The sequence below is a fragment of the Schistocerca gregaria genome, chromosome 1 (genome assembly GCF_023897955.1).
Source record: "Schistocerca gregaria isolate iqSchGreg1 chromosome 1, iqSchGreg1.2, whole genome shotgun sequence".
Classification (NCBI taxonomy): domain Eukaryota; kingdom Metazoa; phylum Arthropoda; class Insecta; order Orthoptera; family Acrididae; genus Schistocerca; species Schistocerca gregaria.
Window position 1 is genome coordinate 827,958,890 of NC_064920.1, and position 27,985 is coordinate 827,986,874.

A 27,985-nucleotide genomic window follows, 5' to 3' on the forward strand; every position below is an offset into this window, starting at 1 on the left:
CTGAATACGGTTCAGTTTACTCAGCTGTATCAGTATCAAATAATGTAGAAGTTTACCAGCACAGCCTTTCTTTACATCAAAGAGGATGTTTCAAATCTTAATACAGCGTACACTCGTAGGTACACCTCCTTCCAGAATAGCGGATCTCCGGTTGGTAAGGCCGCAAATCTGTTTGTTAACAGCATAAATTCGGACATGTTCAAAGAAATAATCAAACATTCCCAAAGACCCACAAAGAAAAGAACAGTACATCAGAAAAGCATTAATACTAGATACACGCAGTAAATTACCAGTACTAGCAAAGCAAAGCATAAAAATTTCAGCAGTGAAGACCCCACGTTACCTCATATAGTAGCTGACAACAAAAATTTTTATAGTTCAGCACGAACTTTTCTAAGTAAACAAATAAAGAAAAATTACTAAAAGCATTATTTTCAATGAACTTATCTCCTTAGAGATGTACAAAATCGAATACAACCTCGACTGTCAAATTTCTCACTCAACCCCAACAAGAGTCAGTGGACTGAATTCAAACACTGCCAAACAGACAATATCTCCCTTCTCTTAATCATAACTGCGGAACTAAGAATCAAAATTTTATCTATCACTTCAGTTACAATGGCACTTGTCATGACCAGTCATGACAACCCACAAGATTTCCAGTAGTGGACTTCACTAAAACATTCAGGTCACCATTTGATGACAGATATACTTCATAATGACACTAATAATCTATACCACAACACTATTCCAGTTCACTAACGATGAAACTCTCATACATGCTGGGACAAGACTGAAATATGGATATAGGTTTTTATTATTGGATTGCAGAGCCAGACTAAAAACAAATTCTTAGTTTATAAAACCGAACTGACCTTTGAAACCCCTGAAAACTGTCATTTGAACTTTCTTCTTCGTCTTCGTCGTCCTCTTCATATTCTTCTTCTTCTTCTTCTTCTTCTTCTTCTTCTTCTTCTTCTTCTGCTTCTCCTCCCTCTTCGTCGTCACCGTTGTCCCTTTAATAAATACGAGCTTATTCACTGCCATCGAAACTGTTACTTATGTTGCATATTTAACATTGTCTTCTCTCATTAGACCACGCTTGTTTTATCCACTGACACATTTATTTGATTGTAGGTCTTTGTAAAGTTCCTTTCAGCGTGAATCGATGTTGAGATTCATCCATCATCCATTTGTTGCTGTTCTTCTCTTATACATTCTTGAAATGGTATACTTATCGAAACATTACGAGTTAGAAATTGTGAAGTAAGCCCTCTCGGAAAAATTTATTTCCCCGTCTCAGTTTCTCTTTCACAGAATTTTTCAAATTACTACTACATTGATCTAGCACAAGGAGGTAACTCTTCTCCAATAAAGCCCCTTTGCTTCTTTCCCACACTCCGTTAACTCACAATTTCTTACCATCCTTGTCCATTCACCCCTTATCAAGTACGTGAACTGCAACACCTGGCAGTATTTCAGAAGGTTCTGGCATTGTTTTGCGCCTGAAAATCATCATTGGATTTAGTTTACTGCAGCCAGCAAAATATGAAAGGGCAACGGTTTAGTGCATTTTTTCATGTCCACTGGTTTTTAATGTTACAGTATTAGCACCGTTTGGGGCAACAGTTCTGTTATTCGGCACATCAAATATCAGAGTAGTTTCGTCTGTATTCGCTATTTGGCTTGCTTACACTCTGGTTTTCTTTCGATGTTGAGTAATAAAGCCCGGAAAGATAATATTTTCTCCCCATACTCTTGTTGCATTTTCAGCGATATTTTGGTTTTGGTTCTCATGCTAAGTCCATGACTCTTCATAAACCTGTAGCACCAAACGACCCCACCAGTCAAGTCTTTAAATTCCACTGTAGCGCTACTTTACGAGGGTGCATTTCAATTGCTTTTGTATTAATTTTGACGCTGTCCTTGAATTCATTTCCATAAGTTATCTTCTAGTTTTCACCACTCTGCATTCAGTCTTCTATTTGCACATTTAGTCTTCTCATTTTTGCAGTTCTTTCTTACTATCTCACCATACGCGAATGGATTTTTTTTGTTTGTGGAGGGCCGAAATGTTGCTCAGCTGCTCTGTTTCCATGTTTTTCTGCATATGCTATTACTTTCAATTTATAGCCTTCATCATACGAATACCTTTTATCTTTTTCATTTACGGAACTAGCTAATAACAAAAATATTGTTCTATTACCTATAACACAAATCACTTTCATTTCAAGTTCACTAGCGCATCATAGGCTAGACAGAGTTCAGGGTTTGTGATGGCGTAAAGCACACAGTGTTAACAAGCTTATGAATTCGCGCAACTTCCTCTCGTCGCATCGGTGCACTGCTGCTGCCAGTTGAATCCATTGGTATCAGACAGAGGTGGTTTCCAGGGGCATCGAACATATGGCCATTTTTAAGACTGTCTGGAAATTAGAATCAAACACTCGATAGTTTCATATTAATTTAGAGTATACGACGAACCTGAAATGTAGAGGCAATTTGTCGAAGAAATAGAGGGCACTTCATGGTATGTAAAATGCGTTACACGTACATAAATATGTTACTCATACAGTATTTCAAAGTCGTGTAACCACCTGTAGAAACAATAATTTTTCAATTTTGTCTTACTTTTGTAAAACTAGTATTTTCAATGTGCTGCTTTGTAGTATACCTATGTATTCTTAGCAGGACAAATACTAACATAAATCTGAGAAAAGGTGTAGACTGATCTAGCACCTGAAGATGAGTCCCTGGGATCGAAATGCTTCTTGCACTCAAATGAAAATCATGATTTGAGGCTGAAGGCAGTTTGTTTTTTGTTTTACGCAAGTAAAATAGTCACGAAGCATTACTGAGAGAGCGGATAACTTTAAGATATGTAGAAGAATCGACGAAATTCCCTCAGAATTACTAGGATCTTTGCGATAATCACCCATCGCTAATCCACTCAGTAAACAAGATACTCTCAGATGACCCAAAGAATTATTTTAAATATACACTCCTGGAAATTGAAATAAGAACACTGTGAATTCATTGTCCCAGGAAGGGGAAACTTTATTGACACATTCCTGGGGTCAGATACATCACATGATCACACTGACAGAACCACAGCCACATAGACACAGGCCACAGAGCATGCACAATGTCGGCACTAGTACAGTGTATATCCACCTTTCGCAGCAATGCAGGCTGCTATTCTCCCATGGAGACGATCGTAGAAATGCTGCATGTAGTCCTGTGGAACAGCTTTCCATGACATTTCCACCTGGCGATTCAGTTGGACCAGGGTAGTTGACTTACACCATCTAGAGCACGTTGGGTGGCACGGGATACATGCGGACTTGCATTGTCCTGTTGGAACAGCAAGTTCCCTTGCCGGTCTAGGAATGGTAGACCGATGAGTTCGATGACGGTTTGGATGTACCGTGCACTATTCAGTGTCCCCTCGACGATCACCAGAGGTGTACGACCAGTGTAGGAGATCGCTCCCCATACCATGATGCCGGGTGTTGGCCCTGTGTGCCTCGGTCGTATGCAGTCCTGATTGTGGAGCTCACCTGCAAGGCGCCAAACACGCATACGACCATCATTGGCAACAAGGCACAAGCGACTCTCATCGCTGAAGACGACACGTCTCCATTCGTCCCTCCATTCACGCCTGTCGCGACACCACTGGAGGCGGGCTGCACGATGTTCGGGCGTGAGCGGAAGACGGCCTAACGGTGTGCGGGACCGTAGCCCAGCTTCATGGAGACGGTTGCGAATGGTCCTCGCCGATACCCCAGGAGCAACAGTGTCCCTAATTTGCTGGGAAGTGGCGGTGCGGTCCCCTACGGCACTGCGTAGGATCCTACGGTCTAGGCGTGCATCCGTGCGTCGCTGCGGTCCGGTCCCAGGTCGACGGGCACGTGCACCTTCCGCCGACCACTGCCGACAACATCGATGTACTGTGGAGACCTCACGCCCCACGTGTTGAGCAATTCGGCGGTACGTCCACCCGGCCTCCCGCAAGTCCACTATACGCCCTCGCTCAAAGTCCGTCAACTGCACATACGGTTCACGTCCACGCTGTCGCGGCATGCTACCAGTGTTAAAGACTGCGATGGAGCTCCGTATGCCACGGCAAACTGGCTGACACTGACGGCGGCGGTTCCTGGTGTGTCCCCTGTGCCGTGCGTGTGATCATTGCTTGTACAGCCCTCTCGCAGTGTCCGGAGCAAGTATAGTGGGTCTGACACACCGGTGTCAATGTGTTCTTTTTTCCATTTCCAGGAGTGTAGATTGCAAAAAGAAAATCTTGGATTTATAGCATCTGTGGTTCTAGAAAAAACTTTTGGTAATTTTGACCGGAATAGAGTGTCTGAAATTCTGAAGTTTGCAAGTATAAAATACAGATAGCGAAAGTTTATCTAAAACTTGAAGTAAACCAGACTTCTTATGTTAGAGTTGAGTGATGTCAGAAGCAAGCAGCAGTTTGAAGGGAGAGAGATAGGTCTGTAGCCTCTCCCTGTGTTACTCAGTATATGCAACGAGAATAGAGTAAAGATAATAAACGAGAGAGTTGCAGATGGAATTGAAATACAAGTGAAAGAAATAAAACTTCGAGGTTTATCGATGACATTGTAACTCCGTCAGAGAGAGTAAAAGATTTGGAAATTCAGTCGAACTGTAAGGACAGCGTATTAAAAGAGGTTAAAAAAATATACAATGGTAACTCACGGATAACATAATGCAGTCGATTAACTTAGGCGATTCTGAGGGAATTAAAGTAGGAACAGAAACACTGAAAGCAGGAAACGTGTTTTGCTATTTGTGGAGCAAAATAATAGATGATGGAGGAAGTTAGAGGACATAAAATGCAGATTGGCTATAGAAAGAAAAACGTTTGGCAATAGAAAGAAAAATTCCTTGAAAAGAGATATATGATCATACAATATAGGCTTTCACGGCCGGTATTGTCTTCACTTAAAACTTCGCCGCTTTACATCGGAGGATGTCTCCCGCAGACGGAGACGAAACGTCAGGATAGAGTTTTATACATCGACCACGGCCTGTCAGTTAAGAAGTTTTAAGTGGAAATGAGATATATTTTAACAACCAACATGAATTTCAGTCCTGAGAAATCTTCTCTGAGAGTATCTGAAGTGTAACGTAGAACATATAAAGCACAGACGAAAAGCCAGAGAAGGTTCTGAAATGTTGTGCTACAGAAAAATGATGAAGATTTGAAGGGTTGATCAGATAATTACTGAAGAGCTATAGTCGTATTGAGGACGAACGAGCTTATGGCTGAACGTGTCTGAAAGTGGAAATCGGTAGCAATGTGACACTCTGAGGGTAGAGAGAGACCAAATCTTGGATACGGAAAGAAGGTCGAAGTGGATGTAGTTTGCAAGAGTTATGTAGAGATGAAGAGATTAGCACGAAACAAACTAGTGTGGAGAGCTGCATCACACCAATCATAGCACGTAAGTTACCACACAGCAGCATTATGGAAGGAGCAAATATCGCTTACTACATTGGACATGAAGGCCTTTCGAGCCTTCCCCTGCTTTCTCACAAGAAGCAAAAGCCAGATCACCTAAGATGCAGCTCCAAGTCGTGACGTGTGTCGTCGAAATCTCACTCGATTGTTTCAGGTCACCACAAATATGTTTTGCGGTGATATTTTTAAAACCGATTCCAAAAAGACAGGAAACGATATAGTGATTAAATACTTACTGACAGGATGTACTCCGTCACGTGAAAACTTATCTCGGGGGATCGCTGCTATCGGGATCCACTATCGCCGCGACATCCGGTTATCGCTGTATTTAAAGCACATCTGCAGCCGAAGAGAGCAAGTCTTGCAGGTACGACCAGCCACGACACAGGTGAGAGAGATATTCTGCTGTGTGCTTCTGTCTGTACTGACGAGAGGTACTGCAGTCTAGTGTAATTTATGTGCTGCAGTTAATCTGTCGTAAATTATAAATCGAGTACGTATCCATCCTAAGCTTCGTCAGATATATCTGCTCTCTTTTTGTGGGTACATTGTAAGTAATAGGGGTGTGTCGTCAATCTAAAAACAGACGGATGGTAGAATGTGTCCACCGACACCCAGTGTCTCACTGGAAAATATCTCATTACGCCACTCGGATGTTCACTGACGAAAAGAGCTAATTGCGAAGAACATCGAGTATTACCAACAAGCTAGGTAAAATACTCCCGTCACTCAGCAGCCATTCTCAGTCCCTATTCAAGATATTTTAATGTGGAATTGATTGTGAGTGTTTTTATTTCACCATCAATAGATATACATCATACCAGAGGCCACAGAACAGGTTTAGTGCCTAAAATTACGCTTTAAACACGCGCACTTTTGAGAGAGAATGGTTTCTGAAATTTCGCTTGTATTTCATTTTCTCTCTTGCCTGTCATTTCAAATTTTTTACGTCTGCACTATTCACATATAACTAAACAACATTAGGAAAATCTACTCAACTCTTTTCTCGCGAATCAGTGACGTCTACTGTCGTTTTGGCTTGTACTGAAGCAAGATCTTTGAAATTCCATTTCCCTTCTTTCGCTCAAATGTTCTTTCCATTTTAGTTCATTGATCTATTACTCATTCTGGAAATGTTAAGTTCCTTTCATAATATCACTACTACTTCTTTGTGGAGTACCATATACTGTAAAAATATTATCTCAGCAAATTCCCTCTTTTTTGGACGGCATATAACAAATATTCCAACTGAATCTTTTGAAGAAGATATTCAGTCTATTATTAACAAGCTAAAATTTATAACAGCATTATACTGTAAAAACTTTAAAGAAAAACTGAAATTCGATGATATCCTTATATCGCCAGTTAACAACTCGTATTATACTGAAATAAACAGAGTCAACGAGGCTTAGATATTAGACTGTGTCATCTTGCAGCATGATAATCTAAACTTTACATAAATCATACACTGATGAATGTAAGTTGCTGTAGTGGTCCAAACGGCGGTTTATTATATTACTCAATAATGCTGTCTAAAACGTAGAATTTTTTTCTTGTTGAAACTGAGTTTGGCACTCAAGTCTAGAGATATACTCGTATAAAAGGAAGATTTAGATATCTCCACAGAAACCTATAAACCTTCTTTAATCTGTTAGACTGATACAATGAATTTCAATTCCTTTTTGGAGAAAATATTTCGAGTATTATAGTAATAGTAGGATAGTAATAATAATAAACGTAATAGCAGCGTCACTCGCAGAAAAATTCTATCAATAAGGAACGCTGCTGCGATTATAGTGGAACAATTAGTGACGCAAATTATCATGATAATGTACCGTTAACATTACCAACGGACACGCTAAATGATTCAAGAAGACTTTTCCCTGTGTTCAACGCACCTTATCGTTTTTTAATTTTCCATCCCTGTAGAGTGCATTTTCCAAAAACACTGAAGATTTTCTTGTGTTACTAAGAAAAAGGTGATGTTTAATTTTTATTGCAGATCACGAAGTAATTATCTGTGTTCACATAGGACGAAATACAATTACCCTACCCACAGTTTATTCACGCATGTATTATCACGGAGCTTTATCCCATAATCGTGATTGGCACCACGCCAGAAATCACTTCGTTGAGAGTCATGTTGCATTAATATTTTTCTTATTGCTTTTCAGAGTACTTGATAACAACCACGATGAAGTCTACGGCTGACGTCGCAGCTCCGAAAGAAGCGATGTCTGATGAGAAGAGAAGCGTGGAGGATGAGCCTGCAGAAGTCTCTCCACCACCCGCAGGTGAGTGTGTGTCTAGGCGTGTCACGCGGGCTGCGTTCACACCTCGGTGGGAGGGGAGGTACACGTCTGCGAAACAACAGGGACATTAGTTACTGGCAACTCATGAATTAAGTCAACTAACGGGTCACACAGACTGCCACCTATTTGATACAGAAATACAGTTTCAAATATCGAAATTAATTTCTGGAATTGAACTTAGCTGTGAGAGATACAGATGAACTACTAAAAGAATATATGAAAATTTTTGCCGAAACAAGATTCGAACCCGGACTTTGCCTCTCCACTAGAATTATCCTAGAACGCTCCCAGGTGCGACATAATCTTCCATATGTCACAAAGCTATTTACATGAATTAAAAATGATGAGATGAAATAGGTAAGTTATGATATACGGAAGTTTGGGTAGGTCAGACACGCTTGCTAGCGTAGCCTCGGTCTTACGGTGAGCACTCGCGATAGGAGGGAAATCCGGGTTCGAACCTTGATCCAGCAGTAATTCATATATGTCGCTTTAGCTAGAACAGCTATGACTACTGCAGTGAAATTGAATTTAAGAAATAAATTGCACAATTTCTTGATCATTAACTGTAGATTAAAACTGAAGAAAGTCTAAAAATGTAAGAAACTAAGGAGGCGGGGCGAGGATAAGTTGAAAGAGCCAAAGATTGTTGAGAGTTTCGAAGTTAACATTAGGCAACGACGGCCTTAAATAAGGTAAGTAAATACTGTAGAAGACGAATGGACTATAAAATATTGAAGGCAGAGAAGGATCAAATGGTAAAAGAAAAGATCTAGTTAAAATCCTCGGATATTACTGGAGACATTGAATTTAATTCATGTAAATATAAAAATGCAGCAAATGAAGCAGGTGAAAGGGAATATAGACGACTAAAAATGAGACTGTCAGACAATGCAAAATGACTAAACAGGCATGGATAGGGGACAAATGCAAGGCGATCAAATATATCTATCTAGGGGAAAGATAGATACAGCCTATAGGAATATTAAAGAGCATTTGTCGGAAACAGGAACAGCTGAGTGAGTATCAGGAGCTCAGATGTAAAACCACTACTAACCAAACAAGGGCCAAGCTCGAAGGTAAAAGGACTCTACACATGGACTGTACAACAGAAATGAACTCGAAGAAATATTATAGAAAGGGAAGAGGACGCAAAAAGATTTGAAATGGGAGATTTGATAATTGGAAAAGAATCTGACAGAGCTCTGAGAGACCTAAATAGAACCAACCTCCCTGGAGGCAGACAGAATTCAGTCAGAACTACTAATGTCTTTGGGAGAGGAGCCCGTGAAAAACATTCCACCTATTGTGCAAGATGTATGGTGATATACCGTCTGACCGCAGTAAGAATGAACTAACTCAGTTCCAAAGAAAGCAGATGATAACAGGTGTCAATATTAGCGAATTATCAGTTTGATAAGTTATGGTTGTAAGATATAGTCACGAACTATTTGCAGAAGAGTGGAGACATTGGTAGAAGCCAACCTCGGGGAAGATAACTATAGATTCTGTCGAAATGTAGGAACATGCGATGTGATATTAATCCATCCACTTCTCTTCGAGAAAAGATTCAGCAAAGGCAAAATACAGGAAGCTAAAGGCTATTAATAGCTGGTACAAGAACCAGAGGGTAGTTGTAAGTGAGCCACTGGTTGACGAGGGGGTGAGACAGGGTTGTGGCCGTTGCCCAATGTTATTCAGTCTGAACATTGAGTTAGCGGTTAAGGAATCCTAAGGGTATTATTAGAGGGAATTAAAGTTCAGGCAGAAGAAGTAAAAACACCCAGATATGCCGATGACGTTGCAATCCTATCAGAGACAGCAAAAGACTTGGAAAAGCAATTGAATGGAATGGACAGTGTCTTGAAAAAAAAAAGGTATAAGAGGAACATCAATAAAAGCAAAATAAGGGTAACCGAATGTGGTCGAATTAAATCAGACGAACTGAAGACATTAGACAGGAACGAAACACTAAAAGTAGTAGGAGTGTTGCCATTTGGCAGTAAAATAACTGTTGATGGCTGAAGTAGAAACGATATAAAGTGTAGACTGGGAGACACGAGGAAAGAGTTTCAGAAGATAAGAACTTTGTTAACAGTAATTGTACTCGTAAATTAAAATGTTAGGATGTCTTTGATGGAGGTATTTATATGGAGTAGCCATGTATGGCAGTGAAACATGGGCGATAAACAGTTCCGATCAGAAGAGAATAGAAGCTTTTCAGATGTGGGTGATGCTACAGAGAAATGATGAAGATTCGATGAGTAGATTGTGTATGTAATGAGGAGTACTGAACAGAACTGGAGGGAAAAGAAATTTGTGGCATAGTTTGAGTAAGAAACGGGATCATTTGATATGGCGTATTCTGAGGCATCAACAGATCATAAGTTAAGTGTTGTAGGACAGTGTGTTTGTATGTGAGAGAAAGGGGGAGGGGGGGGGGGAATTTGCGACGGAGCCAAGTCGTGAACATAGTCAGTAGGCTCAAAAGGATGCAAATTGCAGAAGTTATTCTGATATGAGGAGGCTTACACAAGATAGAGTAGCATGGAGAGATCCATCAAACGAGTATTTGGACTGAAGACCACAACAACAACAGAAAGCTTCAATTGAAATGAAATCCTTTACTAAGCAGATATTAATGCTGTGGGTAGTCACAAAGTTTTAGTAATCATCTTGAAGAAATCAAGCTGTTACACCTTCTCAACACATTCACGCTGCAATGCGACAAATTTTACGCAAATATGATTGGCTTGGTGGAGCATTTGGTTGGTGAAGCCTGTATTTTGGCCGTCAGGAACCGTTACACCTTAAAAACCACCATTTTGGAAAAACCTGCTATGCAATGCTTTCTTCTTCCGAGGTAACAGGAAGACGCTGCTGAATGCCATGTCAGGAGAATTTGAGGTCGAGGTCAAATTCAAAATTAAAGGCAATTAGCATGTGTGTCTGTGTGCGGTAAAGACTTAGTTTTGGCTTGGCTGTGCGCCCAAACCAGCTCTTTGACGGCTTCCCGAAATGCTTCGTCTTCACGGCCTTCCGTAAAATCGTCAGGAGATTTCGGAAGTACCCTCTGTGACGGTTTACCCCTTACATACGTAATCTGTCATCTCACCGTGGCAGTCCCCAAAACACTCGGCATCACTTTTGACGATGATAATTGGGTCTCTGCCTTTCTCAGTGGTGACGAAGCCACAAGTCTCTTTAATTCCTTGTCTCAGGGTCACTGTTATATCCTCAGCAGTTAAGGCAAGTGCGTCGTGTTGCAGTGAAGTGGTGGCGCATCCGCCCGACGGTGGAGCCGCTGGTGGTGCTCTTCATGTTCTCCTACATGACGACACACTCGGTGGTCAGCGGGCTCTTCCTGGATCGCGTGTGCGGTTCCAGCGACCCCGACGTGTGCACCAACGAGCACCGCGCCTACTCCAGCACGCTGACCACCTGGAAAGGCATCATCGAGGCAGTCGTGCCAGCCGCTGTGTCACTCTTCATCGGCAGCTGGAGCGACAAGTTTGGACGGCGTCCCATCTTCATCTGGTCCTTTGCCGGTATGTCCAGAGCAGTTGTCTCTCACTATTCAAATATGTTTTCCAAACTGGCATTACTTCACAGTTTACGCCCACTGCAGTCACTAATACATTGAGAGCTATCATGAATAACCTAACCCCGAGCAACGTCATTCTAATGATAGCGAGCGATTCTAAAAATCGTCCCCTTTCTTTCAGGGAACGCCATCAGCTATGGCTTGTTCTCTGGACTGTCTGCGATTCCAGACCTAGCGGCAGAGTGGTTGTTGATGCCGTCCATAGTGGCCACCTTCAGTGGCGGCATGATGAACCTCATGGCTGTTGCCAATGTCTACATTGCTGACATCAGCCCTGTGGGGCAGAAGGAGCTCAGGTACGTACTCATTGTTCCAATACATATTATACTCATTTAGATGAGGCTATTAATGGAGTGTGTGCAACTTGAGGTCGAATTAATTTTTTTCGTCTATGTCAGTGTTACTGTACTGAAAAAGACCATTGACAACCTATACTTGGAGGAATACATTAGTTGCGGTATCTAGACATGATGATATTCTACTCTAGCTTAATTAGGTGGTCGATAATGTTGAATAGATATCTCCGAGATTTCTCTTTGCTCGTAAGCCAGTAATAGAAACTAAACTCAGGTATTAGTTCGTAAGTAGGCACTTTACAGAGAAGCAAGGAATGTTTACAGAAAACGATTTGATTCATTCCTAATCGCTAAATCGGCGCTTCGCAAATTCTTACAGTGAAACTCTCTCCTCACGCAGTTTTCAGCGATGTCTGTAAGTCGCTACCGGCGTGACGTGTCCTCTATTGACATCAGCAGGAGAGTTCCCCTTTTAACTCCGAGGCTTACGGCGTCTGCCTGCGTGCTTCCTGCAACGAATCCCCGCGTCCGTTACAAAAGCAATGCCTCCCACTATACTGGTCATAAAGCTGCCAGTCAATGGCCTGCAGTTCATACTACACAGAGAACACTGTTTCACATTAATCTAAAACTCCTCCTACGATTGAGTCAAATTCACTTCTCTGCTTTCTGGGAGGAAAAGTGGCTCACTGCCTTTCGTGAGAAGATCTGCGATGGGTCAACTCGCATCCGCCGTTTGTGACCTCTGCGCATTGCCTTGCACTAAAAGCATGTGTCCCTGTCTTGGAAGATACTATCGCTCTTCACAGCCATCTTCCAGCAACTGGCTGTTTTCCCCGATTTGTTTGGCGTCTCTCTCATCAGCCTCGCCATGGGGAGGCCGCCATCTGGGCTGTAAAATCGCTGCCTCTGCTCTGTTCCCTTTAGAGCAGTCAAACACGCATCTCAGTTGATCACGACGGCGACTTTTCTAACCAGCCTTCTGCCAACCACTGCTGTCACAGGAAGGCGAAACAGTCACGGCAGCCTGCCGCCAGGATCCAGATCAACTCAAAGTAACTCCCAGGCGTACAATGCTACAGCAAATATTAATACTTGGTGTTATCTAGTGTCAGTCAAAGAAATGATCAATTACGTACGCACCCATCGTTAACGGAAATCTCATATCGAATAAAACATGCAAGCGAACTGGTATAATATTACACATATGGAGACAAAATGTGGCTGACTTACACTTGTAAAATAAATACTATACCATAAATAAAGCTACAATATTTGACGCTTCTCACATGAATGGATGACAACTACTTGTAGTCTATTGGTTTGGTAAAGTCGATGCAAGCAGACTGATTTAGAAATTATTTATCTATAATCCAGTATGTAATATTGTATTAAGTCTATAGAACTAATCTCCCATTATTAAACCGAAACATTCTCTATGAATCGCCTGGAGACACTATGGTCGTATTGTCATAATAATGTCAAAGTCAGCGTTAGTTGCTCGTCAATGTAACTGAGTACTATGTAGTATCTTAGGCTGATTGTAAGCAAATGCTCGTAACGACACCGGTATGGTATAAAAGGACCACTGAGAATCCGGCTTCAGTTGTAAATATATCACACACTATTTCTCGAACACGCCTCGATAAACCAGATGGCCTGTAGCAAACTAGTCGTGTTAGTAAAAATATCATTTACACTGGAAGTGGCGTGCAACCGTGTTAACTATGACCTCATGCGAATACAGACCATAGCAGAGGCACAGGCGGAATTGTGATCTAAATGTAATGCGCACAGAAACCGGCAATTCCATCACAGAGCTAGTAGAGCCTTTTGAGTGGATCTCTTGTGACATCGAGGATGTGCTGCCTGCAGATTGGGCATCCTGGACGCCTCGATGTACTCGGCCCAGATGGTGGCGTCTGGGCTGTCCTCGCCGCTGTACTCGGGCCTCAACTACCACGGCATGTTCGCGCTGGCCGCCGGCCTGATGCTGCTGTGTCTGCTCTACTCCATCTTCCTGCTGCCGGAGACCACTGCGCCCTACACGCCGCCTCAAGACGTGAGTTCCTGGGCTCGAGATGAGCCGAGATCCGACTGTAAGTCATGCGAATCTGCAACAGTTTTAGCGAAAACTGACGTAAACGTGTCTCGTGTGCTCAGGAGAGCTGCGGCTGCTGCAAGGGGATCTTCCGCCCCCAGCTGGTGCGCGACGCGCTCAAGACGTCCCTGATGAAGCGGCCCCACCACGGCCGCTCAGCCATCCTCATCGTCATCTTCGTGGTCGTCACCGGTGTCCTCATCTCCCAAGGTACGGCCAGTCGACGCATTCGCCATCGAAGGAAACATACGAACCAGTTTTTGTTATAGAAATATTGGTTCTGGTAGTGATAAATATCGAAGAGATAGTCCATATGACTTTGCAGTAAATTTTTCCAGATAATTTCAAGCTCGATTCAACTGTTACGCACCAAGTCTACCTTATTGCTGAAAATTATTCGGAACGTTAAGCTGTTTAACACGTACTCCCTACATAGACGTCTACAAGGTCGCAACGCTAAAGTTCTTCATCGCAAGGGAATAACGTTTAGAGAATATACACTCCTGGAAATGGAAAAAAGAACACATTGACACCGGTGTGTCAAACCCACCATACTTGCTCCGGACACTGCGAGAGGGCTGCACAAGCAATGATCACACGCACGGCACAGCGGAAACACCAGGAACCGCGGTGTTGGCCATCGAATGGCGCTAGCTTCGCAGCATTTGTGCACCGCCGCCGTCACTGTCAGCCAGTTTGCCGTGGCATACGGAGCTCCATCGCAGTCTTTAACACTGGTAGCATGCCGCGACAGCGTGGACGTGAACTGTATGTGCAGTTGACGGACTTTGAGCGAGGGCGTATACTGGGCATGCGGGAGGCCAGGTGGACGTACCGCCGAATTGCTCAACACGTGGGGCGTGAGGTCTCCACAGTACATCGATGTTGTCGCCAGTGGTCGGCGGAAGGTGCACGTGCCCGTCGACCTGGGACCGGACCGCAGCGACGCACGGATGCACGCCAAGACCGTAGAATCCTACGTATTGCCGTAGGGGACCGCACCGCCACTTCCCAGCAAATTAGGGACACTGTTGCTCCTGGGGTATCGGCGAGGACCATTCGCAACCGTCTCCATGAAGCTGGGCTACGGTCCCGCACACCGTTAGGCCATCTTCCGCTCACGCCCCAACATCGTGCAGCCCGTCTCCAGTGCTGTCGCGACAGGGGTGAATGGAGGGACGAATGGAGACGTGTCGTCTTCAGCGATGAGAGTCGCTTCTGCCTTGGTGCCAATGATGGTCGTTTGCGTGTTTGGCGCCGTGCAGGTGAGCGCCACAATCAGGACTGCATACGACCGAGGCACACAGGGCCAACACCCGGCATCATGGTGTGGGGAGCGATCCCCTACACTGGCCGTACACCTCTGGTGATCGTCGAGGGGACACTGAATAGTGCACGGTACATCCAAACCGTCATCGAACCCATCGTTCTACCATTCCTAGACCGGCAAGGGAACTTGCTGTTCCAACAGGACAATGCACGTCCGCATGTATCCCGTGCCACCCAACGTGCTCTAGAAGGTGTAAGTCAACTACCCTGGCCAGCAAGATCTCCGGATCTGTCCCCCATTGAGCATGTTTGGGACTGGATGAAGCGTCGTCTCACGCGGTCTGCACGTCCAGCACGAACGCTGGTCCAACTGAGGCGCCAGGTGGAAATGGCATGGCAAGCCGTTCCACAGGACTATATCCAGCATCTCTACGATCGTCTCCATGGGAGAATAGCAGCCTGCATTGCTGCGAAAGGTGGATATACACTGTACTAGTGCCGACATTGTGCATGCTCTGTTGCCTGTGTCTATGTGCCTGTGGTTCTGTCAGTGTGATCATGTGATGTATCTGACCCCAGGAATGTGTCAATAAAGTTTCCCCTTCCTGGGACAATGAATTCACGGAGTTCTTATTTCAATTTCCAGGAGTGTATTTACAACATTTTAACATTGCGATTTAATAATATTTCAAGAAAAGATTATTTATACATAGACGTTTAGTGAGAATAGCATAGAAACACGTGTAGGAAGCAACATCGTATAAAATACGAATCGTAATACTGTGTTATATGTTTTCAGGAGAAGGCATAGCCAACTACCAGTTCGTGAACGCCAAATTCCACTGGACGATAGACCAGAACCTTCTGTATGGATTCTTCAACAATGGCACCACTGCTGTAGGTGAGGCACTACGCATTACTTCTGCTTCCACCTACGTCCTGAAGTATTTGCTATTCATTTAAGAGACGTGTAAATACAGTTAACATTAAAACTACTTCAATTGACATAATCGTACATTGATGTGGAAACAGCTTTTCCTCTCAGTGTCCTCAAAGCCATACGATGTGCAACCGCAACTGGGCATCCAGCAATTACATGAGAATTTCTCCGTGTCCTATCCAGTTCACAGGTTCTGCTTAGTAATAGTGTCCGGTTTTGTTTTCAGCTTAATGAGTATTATTTTATGGTGTTAAGATACGCTGAGTAAAAGTCTTGTGAATTAGAAACATATTTCCAGTTTTGTTGCTAATAGCTGTAGAACAGATTGTCTTTCAATAAGATTATCAATATTCGGCGTTCTTAGATTCCAATTACGAATACCCAGCAGTCATCGACATACATTTACACTGGTTCACTCTATCGATGAACAAGTGAGTTACTGTTTTAACACCACGCGCTCGCTGTCTGCAGGTACCTTGGTGGGCGTGATGGTGTTCGTGCGGTGGCTCAAGTTGGGCGACGGCTGGATAGCACTCATCACCTTCTCCTGCAAGATCGCTGCCTCCATAATTTATGCCGTATCACCAGAGTCCTGGTTTATGTTTCTGGGTAAGTTGTCAACTATCCCGCGACGTTTTATTGGCTATGACTTGTTGTCATTAACAACAACCACTTTCCCGATTCCTAGCTTAAATTATTCCAATATATATGCCATCAAGCTTCCTCCTCTATGTTGCAAGCTTTATATGTTTTTTATGTTCCTTTGTACGACTGTTATTGTACAGAGTATATTCAGAGGAAGCATCGTGTAGCTGTATTCTTCGTCATGGTGCTACAGGTCTCCCGAGAATGAAATGTGTTCTGATTTTTTTGCAGGCGGAGCTATCGGTTGCTTCGGAGCCTTGATCTGGGTTCTGGCCAGGGCGATGCTGACGAGGCTGGTCACCAAGGAGGAGATAGGTGAGTGCAGTTCAGAAACACTCTCCTTTATAGTAGTGAATTACAGTGTACTACTGAACGCTAGAACATCATGGCAAGAAGATCGAAAAACCAGAGAGATGATAACTTTCTATGAATCCGAATCTGGAGCATATGAAGGCTGTTACGGAAGCTACAAAGTCTCAACAGACAAATGTAATGCTATAAACTAGGCCTAGTTGGGAGTTGTAATGAAAACAAAGTCATGATATGTTGCCAGACGAATATAGGGTGGTATGAACAGCAATAGAAGACAGTATATCAGGATCAAGATTAGGATTTTTCATTATAGGAATGTAAGACAACGAAGAAGTTACAGAGAAAAATTCAGCTATATCTCTATCCTCATCAAAATCGAAACGGAAAGAATGCGAATGACTAGAGTTGAGATGTACATCCCAACATTCCTAGCAGAATATGGCGAGATGAAGAGAACACATGAGAGAATTGAACGAGTAACTTAGTATGTAATAATGAGTAGAATTACTAATGACCACAGAGTATTGGAACTATGTAGTACAGGAGAACAGAATTGAGTTATGAGGGAATAGGAGCTCCTTAACAGGAAAGAGGCAGGAGAAGGATTCCTTGAATTGTGCCATAAATTCCAGCGAATAATAGCGAATACGCCATTCGAAAATCTCAAGAGGAGGAGGAGGTGTACTTGCAAAAGCCTAGAAGACGCAAAGAGATACCAGCTGTGCTACATCATCATGTGACACAGATTTCAAAATCAGATGTTGTAGTGAAAGGCATACCCAGGAGTAGGCATAGACTCAGATCATAATTTAGTGCGAGGAGAGGTAACACATCTTAAAATAAGAACTCCTCTAGTATCAGACATGGATCTTATTTGGAGAAAGAAATTTCTGTGATGTATTTATGGAGCGCACTGTTTTACTGACGTGATTCATGATATGTAGGATAACCGTAAAAGAAGATACCGAAGCATTTCAGGCGTAATGTTACAGAAGAATGCAGCTTGTTAAGTGTACTAATAAGATAAGACTTGAGGAGGCTCTCAGAAGAACCGGTAAAGATTCGTGAAAAACTGTAGCCATCAGGGGCGTATGGATGATAGGATAAGTGCTTGCACATGTTACTAGACGGCGCCGTAGAGAGTAATAATTGCACTGAGGGTCATTGTTAATAAGATGTACAACAAATAACTGATGGTATTAAATGTAAGTGCTCCTCTGAAATGAAGACAATGGCACAGAAGAAGATATCATGGAGAGATCCATCAAATCAAAGTCTGATGACTAAAAGTAACATCACGAACAATTCCCTACCGAAAATTAGTTTGCCATAAAAATGTTATCTATAATGACTCAGATTCTCATTTGATATATCGAAAATTTTGAGCAACTATAAATGGGAAAAACGTAAAGAAGCTGGAAATGTAAAACGGAAATTAGCATTTTACGAAGAGGAATCTACTTGGAGTCACGAAGGTGCGAGACAGAAAACACCAGCAACTAAATTAAAAGTACGATTTTGTTCCAGTGAATGAAGAATAGTCTCTACAGAAATTTACACTTGGTTAGTTTTTCAATTAGTCGAAACAACTGTCAAAATATGGCTTCAACCTTCTACTTAGTTTTTATAACCGTAATGACAGGGTACTAACACTGAGTAACATAATTCTTGGTAGGGTGCAGTTCATACATTGCATGTATTGGAATATTAATATGAAATGAAATGGAACAATGAGGTACCTACGCAAAATACCTTTCGAGGCGTTCGACGGCGTCATGTGTTATTAGTACTCGCATATCTAATATGGACACCTTGAATGTGACCAAAACGTTGGAAGCTTTAACAGTTTTACACGGCAACATGACATGTATTGCCAGGAAACCTTCATTTCGATATTGGTGTTTACTTCTCTATGAATGTCGTTTCATATATACGCCATAGCCAGAACGGATCATAGAAAGACGCAGCGATGAAGGTTCACTCAACTTTTAATCAAAAATTCTACAAAAATGTTTGAGACCACTACAGAACAGTAACAGTGTTATCAGTGTAGGTACTGAATCTTGTGAAATGGCAGATTTCAGTTTTTTAACGCTAGGGAATAACCACCAGCTCACTTTCGGTGTTGAATAGGTTAATACAGAAGATTAGAATCTAAGTCTATTCGCTGACTGTATCCGATTTCAGTACTACCAACATTGAGGAACAATTTCCGTATGGTTACTTGTTTGAGGTGCAAGGTGTATATGTGGTTGCAGCGTGGAGAGTCTGATGAGCAGCGCGCCGTCTGTTTCGTGTGTCCACAGGCCAGGTGTTTGCACTGGCGGTCACCCTGGAGGCGCTGACTCCTCTGGCGGGGCCTCCCATCTACAACGCCGTCTTCAATGCGACCATCGATTACTTCCCTGGAGCCTTCCACCTTTTGTCCGCGGGGATCATGGCGCTCGACCTCGCTGTGCTGCTGTGAGTATTCTTACACCAATATATCCCAGTCTACAGTATGAGATGACAGGAATAACAACATGTCAAACTTTCTGTACTATTCACGTCATGGAACGCACCGTGAAACGGTGACAGTTTCAGAGGACGTAACTCCCTAGTCCATCTATATTCGCCAAGTCTGTGGGGACTTAATGGTCTTCTGTAGAGTTTCTGGTTTGATTGAAAGAAATGTTTACAAACGTCCTACTGAGCTGAAATGCAATGCTCTTGCACAGTCTTGGTGGACTCCATGTTGCTTGTAGCGTCGTTATGGAAGATGATTAGAACAATCATTGAAATGCAGTGTATGCAAATTAAATTTTGAAGCTGGTTGAACAGCCACAGGTATATATTTTTAAACAACCGCCTATTCACGCTTAGCATTGTCATTCCAATGACAGAGTTAAGTGTCTCATCATTGCAGACGATGCTATGTTCTTCGCTTACGGATAATCTTGTTCACTGTTGTGTAAATCTAATCTTGTTTCATTCATTGCGAAAGTCGTTAGAGGGGATGGTAGTATGTCGGGAACTGTGTGTATGTCTTAAAGTGTTGACGACCCTCAGTGCTCCACAAGAAAGCGAAGAGGAACCTTTTAGCAAGAAAGTGTATGCGAAGACGAACGATGGTAAGGTGCGTCAGTCATAGCAGATGAAAGGGAGATTAGGGTTTATCGTCTTGTCTGCAACGGGATTTTTTTTGGCCAGTAGTAATTTGTTTTCGGTTGCGTCCAATGTTTGCCAGCTGACAATACTTTTTGAGGTAATCATGGTTGTCTTCCGTGTTATCTTTTTGTGGTGTACTCTATTTCTAGAGATGATGATGATGACAGTGGCCAGTCTTGGAGCCCGGCCTGCGTGGAGCCCAGCCACCTGGAGCAAGCCTTTTTAGCTGACACCGCTCAGACGACAGATACCTACAGAAAGACGAAAAGTTCCAAAAAAGTCAAAACATAAATGTATCTCATGACAGCAACCTGGCGCAAGCCTTTTTAGCTAACACTGCTCAGACGACAGATACCTACAGCAAGACGAAAAGTTCGAAAAAAGTCAAAACATAAATTTGTCTCATGACTAGGTCAGGGACAGTCTTGAACAAAATGTCAACTTGCAAAATAGAGATTCATTTATCTGTCATGTCAGGTACTAATAGAGAAAGCTAGTCTATGAGACATCGAAGAGGTGTTGCCGACAGATAGGAGTACGAAAGTCGAATTATATTAAGTAGCCCCATCTCCTCGTAAAAGTTAAATAATTAGTAGATTTTGCTCTGGGATGGGATACTGCTAACGCGGAGTAACGGTACAGTTATGTATAACATGCTCTTTATTCTGTAATTGATACACGACGAATATATGTCCAAGTTGCCGGTAAAGCAGACGTGTATTCTCACATGCAAAAGATTCTGAAGGTGCCGAGTGGCATCCTGCGATAGAGGGTCCCAAGTATCTAGCATCTCTTGCTGCAAATCGGCAACGATTCTTGCAGCCGCTGGAAATTGTGTGTGTTCCTATTTCATCGTGTCCTTTAGCTGTTGAGTTGGTGAGAGATCTGGTGATCTTGCTGGTCAGGGCAGTTGTTGAACACTAGAAAGGCCACGTTCCGTCACAGTATCCGTATGTGGATGTACGTTTTACTGCTGAAGAAGCACATCGCTTTCCTGTCCAGGAAACAGCAAGCTGTAAATGTAACGAGCACTGGTTACTTTAGCCTGCAGAAACACGGAATGTGACTGTCAGTAATAACTGCCCCACACACGCCACGAATCCTGGGATGGAACCTGTGTGTCGCGGACCAATGCACCCCTGAATACTCAGGTGGCCAGGTCAACACCATACACGTGTATATCCAACACTCGCCCACAGAGCCCACGCCCTTCAGTGAAGACAACAGAGCGCCATTCCAGTCAGCTCTTTCACGACTCTGGAGTAGCTACGCTCGGCGGTGTCGTTCTGCCAGTGGTAGCCTGCGCAGAGGCACACTTGATCTTAATTCTACTGCAAGCTGTCGTTTCCCACTGGTCTCTCTTGTCACATCAGGTGCTACAAATGAACTTATTTCATCCTTGTATGATGTTCAGTCGGCCACAGCTGCTCGCACAGTGCGTCGATCTTGAAGAACGTCGAGAGCCTGGTCAACAGGTGTGGGAATGTTCCAAAGACCACAATTGAAAACAACGACACAGCAGCATTAAATTGTGCCCAACATTGCGGCAATCCATACATACGTCCATTCAGCTTCCCGTAGGCCAACAATGAGACTACAAATGGGTGAAGCTGTACTCGTTGGCGGGATATGTTTCTACCCTAGAACCCAGAGAGTGGCACTGTTAGGTGCGGCGTTCCGCAAGGGTCGGTGCTGGGGCCACTGCTGTTTCTTACTTGTATAAATGATATGCCTTCTAGTATTACATGTGATTCAAAAATATTTCTGTTTGCTGATGACACCAGCTTGGTAGTGGAGGATCTTGTGTGTAATATTGAAACTTTATGAATTAATGTAGTTCATGAAATAAGTTCGTGGCTTGTGGAAGGTAATTAGATGCTAAATCACAGTAAGACTCAGTTTTTACAGTCTGTAACTCACAATTCAACAAGAACTGATATTTTTATCAGACAGAATGCGCTTATTATAAGCGAGACGGATCAGTTCAAGTTCCTAGGCGTTCCAATAGGTAGTAATCTGTTGTGGAAAGCCCATGTTCAGGATCTTGTTCAGAACTTAAATGCTACTTTATTTACCATTAGAACAGTATCTGAAATAAGTGAGAGTTCAACACGAAAAGTAGTCTACTTGGCATATTTTCATATGCTTATGTCATATGGTATTATTTTTTGGGGCAATTCTTCTTATTCAAAAAGGGTATTTTTGGCTCAAAAACTGGCTGTTCGAGTTATATGTGGTGTAAGTTCGAGAACCTCTTGTCGACCCCCAATCAATAGTCTGGGAATTCTGACATTGCCCTCACAGTATATATTTTGTTTAATGTCGTTTGTTTTTAGCAATATTAGCTTATTCCCAAGAGTTAGCAGCTTTCACTCAGTTAATACTAGGCAGAAATCAAATCTGCATGTGGAATTAACTTCCTTGACTCTTGTGCAGAAAGAGTGCACTATTCTGCTGCATCCATTTTCAATAAGCTACCACAAGAACTCAAAAATCTTAGCAGTAGGCCAAACGCTTTTAAGTCCAAACTGAAGAGTTTCCTCATGGCTCACTCCTTCTATTCTGTCGTGGAGCTCCTGGAAGAGCTGAAAAATTAAGCAAATTCCAGTGTTACATTGTTGATTTTCTTTATTTAAACTTACGAATTGTCACATGAATACGTTTCTTGTATTTCATTTTATATGTTTCTACTATCGTGTTATAATTTCATGTATTGACTCGTTCCATGACCATGGAGACTTCTCCTTAATTTCGTCCCACGGAACAATAAATAAATAAATAAAAATAAAGCTCAGTTCTTGCCTGCAGACTCGAAACATAGGGTGCACGAACAGCCCTCCTGAGTTCCATACGATCGTCGATGACAGCGACAGATGTGTCAGTAATATTATAACTCCGTCAGTGTGCATGCTCGTATTATACCCTCGTGCCAGTGAATAGAGTACTTGAGGGGGTTGCATATTTTTGTCCGGCATAATTTTGCACCGAACGTTTCAGTTTATGAATGTGTGTATTTATAACTAGAATTTCTTGTTCATATAATCATAATTGTAGTATATCTATTTCTTTTGATACAATTATTATGCAGTACAAATATATTTCACTTAAATCTTCAAACTCATTTTAAGTCTGCCTAGTTATTAATTATATTCATACAGTTGTATGGATGCAGTGGATACGAGACTTTATCGCCTACTTTTTGCTGCAGGTTTGCGGTTTACCTCAACCGCGGAGCGAAGAAGGAGGGGCAGCAGCGGCGGGAAGAGGAGGCGACCCATCTGCCCGCGTGAGGAGCGCAAACTACTGCCGGCCCGCCTCTCTGCCTGCGGCCTCCTCCTGAATCTCGCGCCCTCTTCCTGTCCGGGGCGCTCACAGCAGGCTGCCTTGGTTGCTAGGAGACCACAGCCGGGGACAGCCGTGCCTGCTTACTCGCTGGCTCCCCGAGTGCGACGTGGCAGAGACATAACCTCTCTTTCGTTCTGTTGCGTCACAGCCTAACACTCATTTATCCACTGAACGTTTCAGTTCATGGATGTCTGTATTTATAACTATAATCATAATCGTACGCATATCTATTTGTTTTGATACAATTATTATGCAGTACAAATATATTTCACTTAAATCTTCAAACTCATTTTAAGACTGCCTAGTTATTTATTATATAAATCGGTAGTTACAACTCCAGATTTTTAAGAGATTTACGATTCCACATATGTGTAGAGTATGTATTAAATAAATGGCACATATGTATAAATACATCATTTGATAATGTTTTTATAAAATATTGCAAAGGTTTTACTATTTTATTTTCATCAAACACCATTTCATACATAAGAAATAAGTTAGAAATTAGTATTTGCAGTAACAGATCATATCCGTTTTTCAAATTTATCATACAATAAATTTGTTCCCCAGTCAAAATCATACATTACAATCCAGATCTGTACTCTGCATGTCTCCAACATTAGCACGTGTTCTTCTCATTTATGTCACAATCTGTAAAAGAATTCATAAAATGACACTTCGTAATTTGTAATACTCTGTAGAAATGATTATTCCTTAACCTGAGAGTACTGACTTACAAATCATGTGGCACTCTTTCGAGATTTCTATGATGTCAGAAAAAACTTTACAATCGAAGATAGATCAGCAGCATTACTGTCAGACGACAACTCTAGATCTTGCACATCAGAAAACAATGTCGATGTGTATTAGTAATCCGCACGCGCATCCGTGGTAACGTCACAGTATTACTCTTGCTCAACAAAACGTAACACTCGTAACACCCACTTAGTATTAGGAAGAGAAATTTAGAAGAAACGGAAAACAAACAACAGCGAAATATTAAATCCGCGAAGGAATATACGACGAGAGATAGCCTATGCGCCAGTGATTGTCGCCTATTTATTGCCCTAAACAAGTCTTAATTGAGAGCTTATTGCAAGATTCCCAGTGTGAGATAGTCCGGGCAAAGGTAAGCATTAAGGTATGTCACACACAGTAATAGGCTGGTTTTATAGACCACCTGCGTCAGTGACTGTAGTAGTACCAACGCATTTCAGAGTTCAATTGCAGAATACCATGAATAAGTTTCCTGATCATGCTGTTGTAATGGGGGGAGGAGGGAGAGCGGGAAGGGGGGGAGGCTACACCTCGACATCTATATAATGCGAGAATTACGCAGTTAAAACTGGTGCCGCAGAAACGAATTCCAGTGTAATAATCATTTTGAATGTCTTGCCTCAGAATTACTTGGAGCAGATAAGGCAATGTCTCAGACTTCGTAACAACTAACAGACCCGATCTCTTCTAGTCAGTTAACGTCGAGTAGGCAGCCATCTGTGATAGCATCAGTGGTTACGAGTATTACAAGGAATGTTAAGAGAGGTAGGAAAAAGTTTGGTTGGCAAGCGTGACAAGAGATAATTTACAGAGTACTGTATCTAAGCAGTCAACATCTTATAGGCAGCTCTCAGAACGAAGATGAGGAAGACAAAGTGTAAAGCTGGCAGTGCGCTGTTAGTGAATCCGTTTTATGTGAACAGCACCAACTACAGTGCGGCACTGACGGAGTAACGCCGACTGGAATGTCTGAGGAGAGGCCAGGTTTAAAGAACGCGATATTGAAACACTGGTGAGGTTTGTGTGGCACCTGGAAGGTGAAGGCTCCCTACCCCTGATGGGGTAGCTGTAACTAACCGTGCAGGACGTTGCCCAGTAGTGCTAGGACCCGTACGGTGTCAAGTATTGTTCATCCGATAGTCAACAGTGCGGAAAATTTTGCTTGTAGCAACTGAACCCTCATAACCCGCAGCAACGCTCTGTATTTGATCTTCGGTTTCTGGCAAGCATCAAAGTTGATAACATGTGGCTGGTCAATATTGTATAGATTGACGAGGCACGTTTTAGGCAACAGGTTGCAGTGAATACACAGAAAGGCGAATTTGAGGTATTGATAAAACGCGTGTTGTTCACAAACAGCCGCTGCAGGCGCCGTATGTGACTGTGTGGTATGGATTCACAAGAATCTTTATTCTCGGTCCGTTCTTCTTTGAAGAGAACACACTCAGAGGGCCTGTCAGATGTGCCTTGACGTCTACAGGCTATCGAGATCTTGTACGCCACGCAGTTACTACATTGGAAGAGCACAGCTTTGAGGAAACCACTGTTTTCGTGCAAGATGCGGGAGCATCTCAAAGCGCTCGCCTAGTGAAAGATTTGCTTAACGTAACCGCCCGCGCTTCGGAGGCTTTTCCAGATGCACCGCCTGCAAGACCACCTGATGTCCATGCGACTTCCGTCTGTACATCTGACGGCCGTTACAGACAGTAACGCATTGCTGAGATTCCACCAAAACTTTTGCGAGCAACTGTTGATCATGCCGATCTGCGGATGCAGTATCTCGCCGATATTTTCGGTGCTCATATTGAACAAATTGTGTAAGCAGCGGTTAATAATTAAAGCAAGATTATGGCTTCCTGACTCACTTCTTTGGTCTTTCAGACCACTCTCCGTTCCTAATCCGTATGGAAACGTTTCTATACGTCTTTCTTGCATTCACTGCGCCAGATTTGCACTTGGCGTCAAAATTGGGACTAATGTTTTTCCCAGTGTAAATCGCTTAGACATTAACGAATTAAATACTTACCAAGTATCGCTGCCATACTATAATTACAGTCCAAACTGGACCTCTGTGAGTAACTGCACTTTAATTATAACCACCCGGTATGTTCAGACGAAGACTGTGGGGCATGGAAGGATGGAAAAGATCCACCGTGCTTCAGAAGCAGTGTTAGAAACTTGCTGCGAATGCAAAGACAGATTAATCTCAGATTTAAGCAAAGTCTTAGCCATGTAGACAAACAGAAGGAGAGTGAGGAGAGCGCTTCGAAAAGCATTCAATGAATTTCAGTGGAAAATCTTGCATAACGACCTAAGTTTTGGTCTTACGTAAAGTTGGTAATCGGATCGAAATCATCTATTCAATTGCTCAGTAACTATACTGGTATCAAAACGGAAAATAACACAGAGTAGGCCTCAGTACTTAATTCAGTCTTCCGAAATTGTTTCACCACGGAAAATGCTCGTTTCAATCACCGTACTGATGTCGGAATGTCATCTATTAAGACAAGCGCTCGCAGAATAAATATTAACTGACACTGCTCAACAATGGAAAGGCAACTGGGGCGGATGACATTATGACAAAAAAACCTGTTCTCCTTACAGCAGTAGTTAGTCGAAGAGCACTGGAGCAATGAAGGGTAGCTAGCTATTGTCAAACGTAAAGGTGTTTTCCGCATTCAAAGAAGGTCGTAGAACAGATGCACATAATTATAGGCCTACATGGCATCAGTTAGTTGTAGGTTTATCGGACGTGTTTTACTGTGAAGCATTTTGACGATCTTGGAGAAAGAAACCCTCTTCTTTAAAAACCAACAAGAATGCTGCAGATCTTGGATACTCAGCTCACTGTCTTCGTCCATGAGATTCAGAATGACAGAGAAACATGCTAAGGCATCATGCCACTTTCCTTCATTTCCGGAAGGTATTCGGTACAGTTCCGCAACGTCGTTTAGTGAGCAAGACACGGGCTTACCGAGTGTGGTATCACATTTGTGATTGCATACAGGAAGTCCTTGCAGGTAGAATTCAACATGTCGTTCTTAAGACAGCATAATCGATAGACGTAAAGATAATGTTGAGAGTACCCAAAGCCAGTGCTATACGCCGTTACTCTTGACAAGTTGTATTAATTATTTAGTGGATGGCTTTGAAGGCGAAGATATTGTTGTCTATAGGAAGGTTGCAACGCCAGAAGGCTGTAACGAAGTGAAAGGAAAGCTGCAGAGGATCAACAATTGGTGTAGGGACTTGCAGTTACCATGGACGTAAATAAATCTACCGCAGCGCGCAAAAAAATAGACGAGGAGATCCATTGCTGTTCGACAACTTTATGGGTGACATAACACTTGAAGCAGTGACTGAAATAAAATTCTTAGGAGTAGCGTCCTTGCTCAGTAATCAAAACGTTTTCGGTCCTGGATTCGGACCTCACCACCGCTTAAATTTGGAATAAAAGTCATCAGTAGGGGCGCCGAATACTTCCGGCATAAGAAGTCAGCCTCATTTAGCCAACGGCGTTGCCAAAGAGCGTGGAAGGACGCTCTCTTGCCATTATGGTGGGAAACAGTCTCTACAGGTGGAAGAATCAGCAATGAACGACTTCATGGAGATGCAGAAGGCAATGCAACCACTGCATTTAAGACACATAATTTGTACCGACGGGACATGTGGTCCTTCATTGGCCAAAGATTCCAGACAAGTCCCCCACTCGGATCTGTGGGAGGAACCTGGTAAGGGGCGATTGACCA

General features: G+C 42.8%; 1 protein-coding gene across 1 annotated transcript; it reads left to right on the forward strand.

Annotated features, from left to right (window-relative positions):
• Positions 1–5,850: 5,850 nt before the first annotated feature.
• LOC126271904 (proton-coupled folate transporter-like) lies at positions 5,851–23,907 on the forward strand. Its single transcript, XM_049974297.1, has 11 exons — positions 5,851–5,876; positions 7,663–7,782; positions 11,070–11,348; positions 11,526–11,700; positions 13,576–13,762; positions 13,864–14,011; positions 15,870–15,971; positions 16,482–16,619; positions 16,887–16,970; positions 19,274–19,430; positions 23,323–23,907. Exons 2-11 carry the CDS (start codon positions 7,683–7,685, stop codon positions 23,402–23,404), a joined length of 1,452 nt encoding a protein of 483 aa, XP_049830254.1. The 5' UTR covers positions 5,851–5,876; positions 7,663–7,682; the 3' UTR covers positions 23,405–23,907.
• The last annotated feature ends 4,078 nt before the right edge of the window (positions 23,908–27,985 follow it).

What these genes read in the sequence shown, in the direction of transcription:
- LOC126271904 (XM_049974297.1), top strand. Translation starts at nt 7,683, where the DNA reads ATGAAGTCTACGGCTGACGTCGCAGCTCCGAAAGAAGCGATGTCTGAT. An exon ending in CTTCATCTGGTCCTTTGCCG is followed by an intron (nt 11,349 to 11,525) that starts GTATGTCCAGAG and finishes CCTTTCTTTCAG; the next exon opens with GGAACGCCATCAGCTATGGC. An exon ending in GTCCTGGTTTATGTTTCTGG is followed by an intron (nt 16,620 to 16,886) that starts GTAAGTTGTCAA and finishes ATTTTTTTGCAG; the next exon opens with GCGGAGCTATCGGTTGCTTC.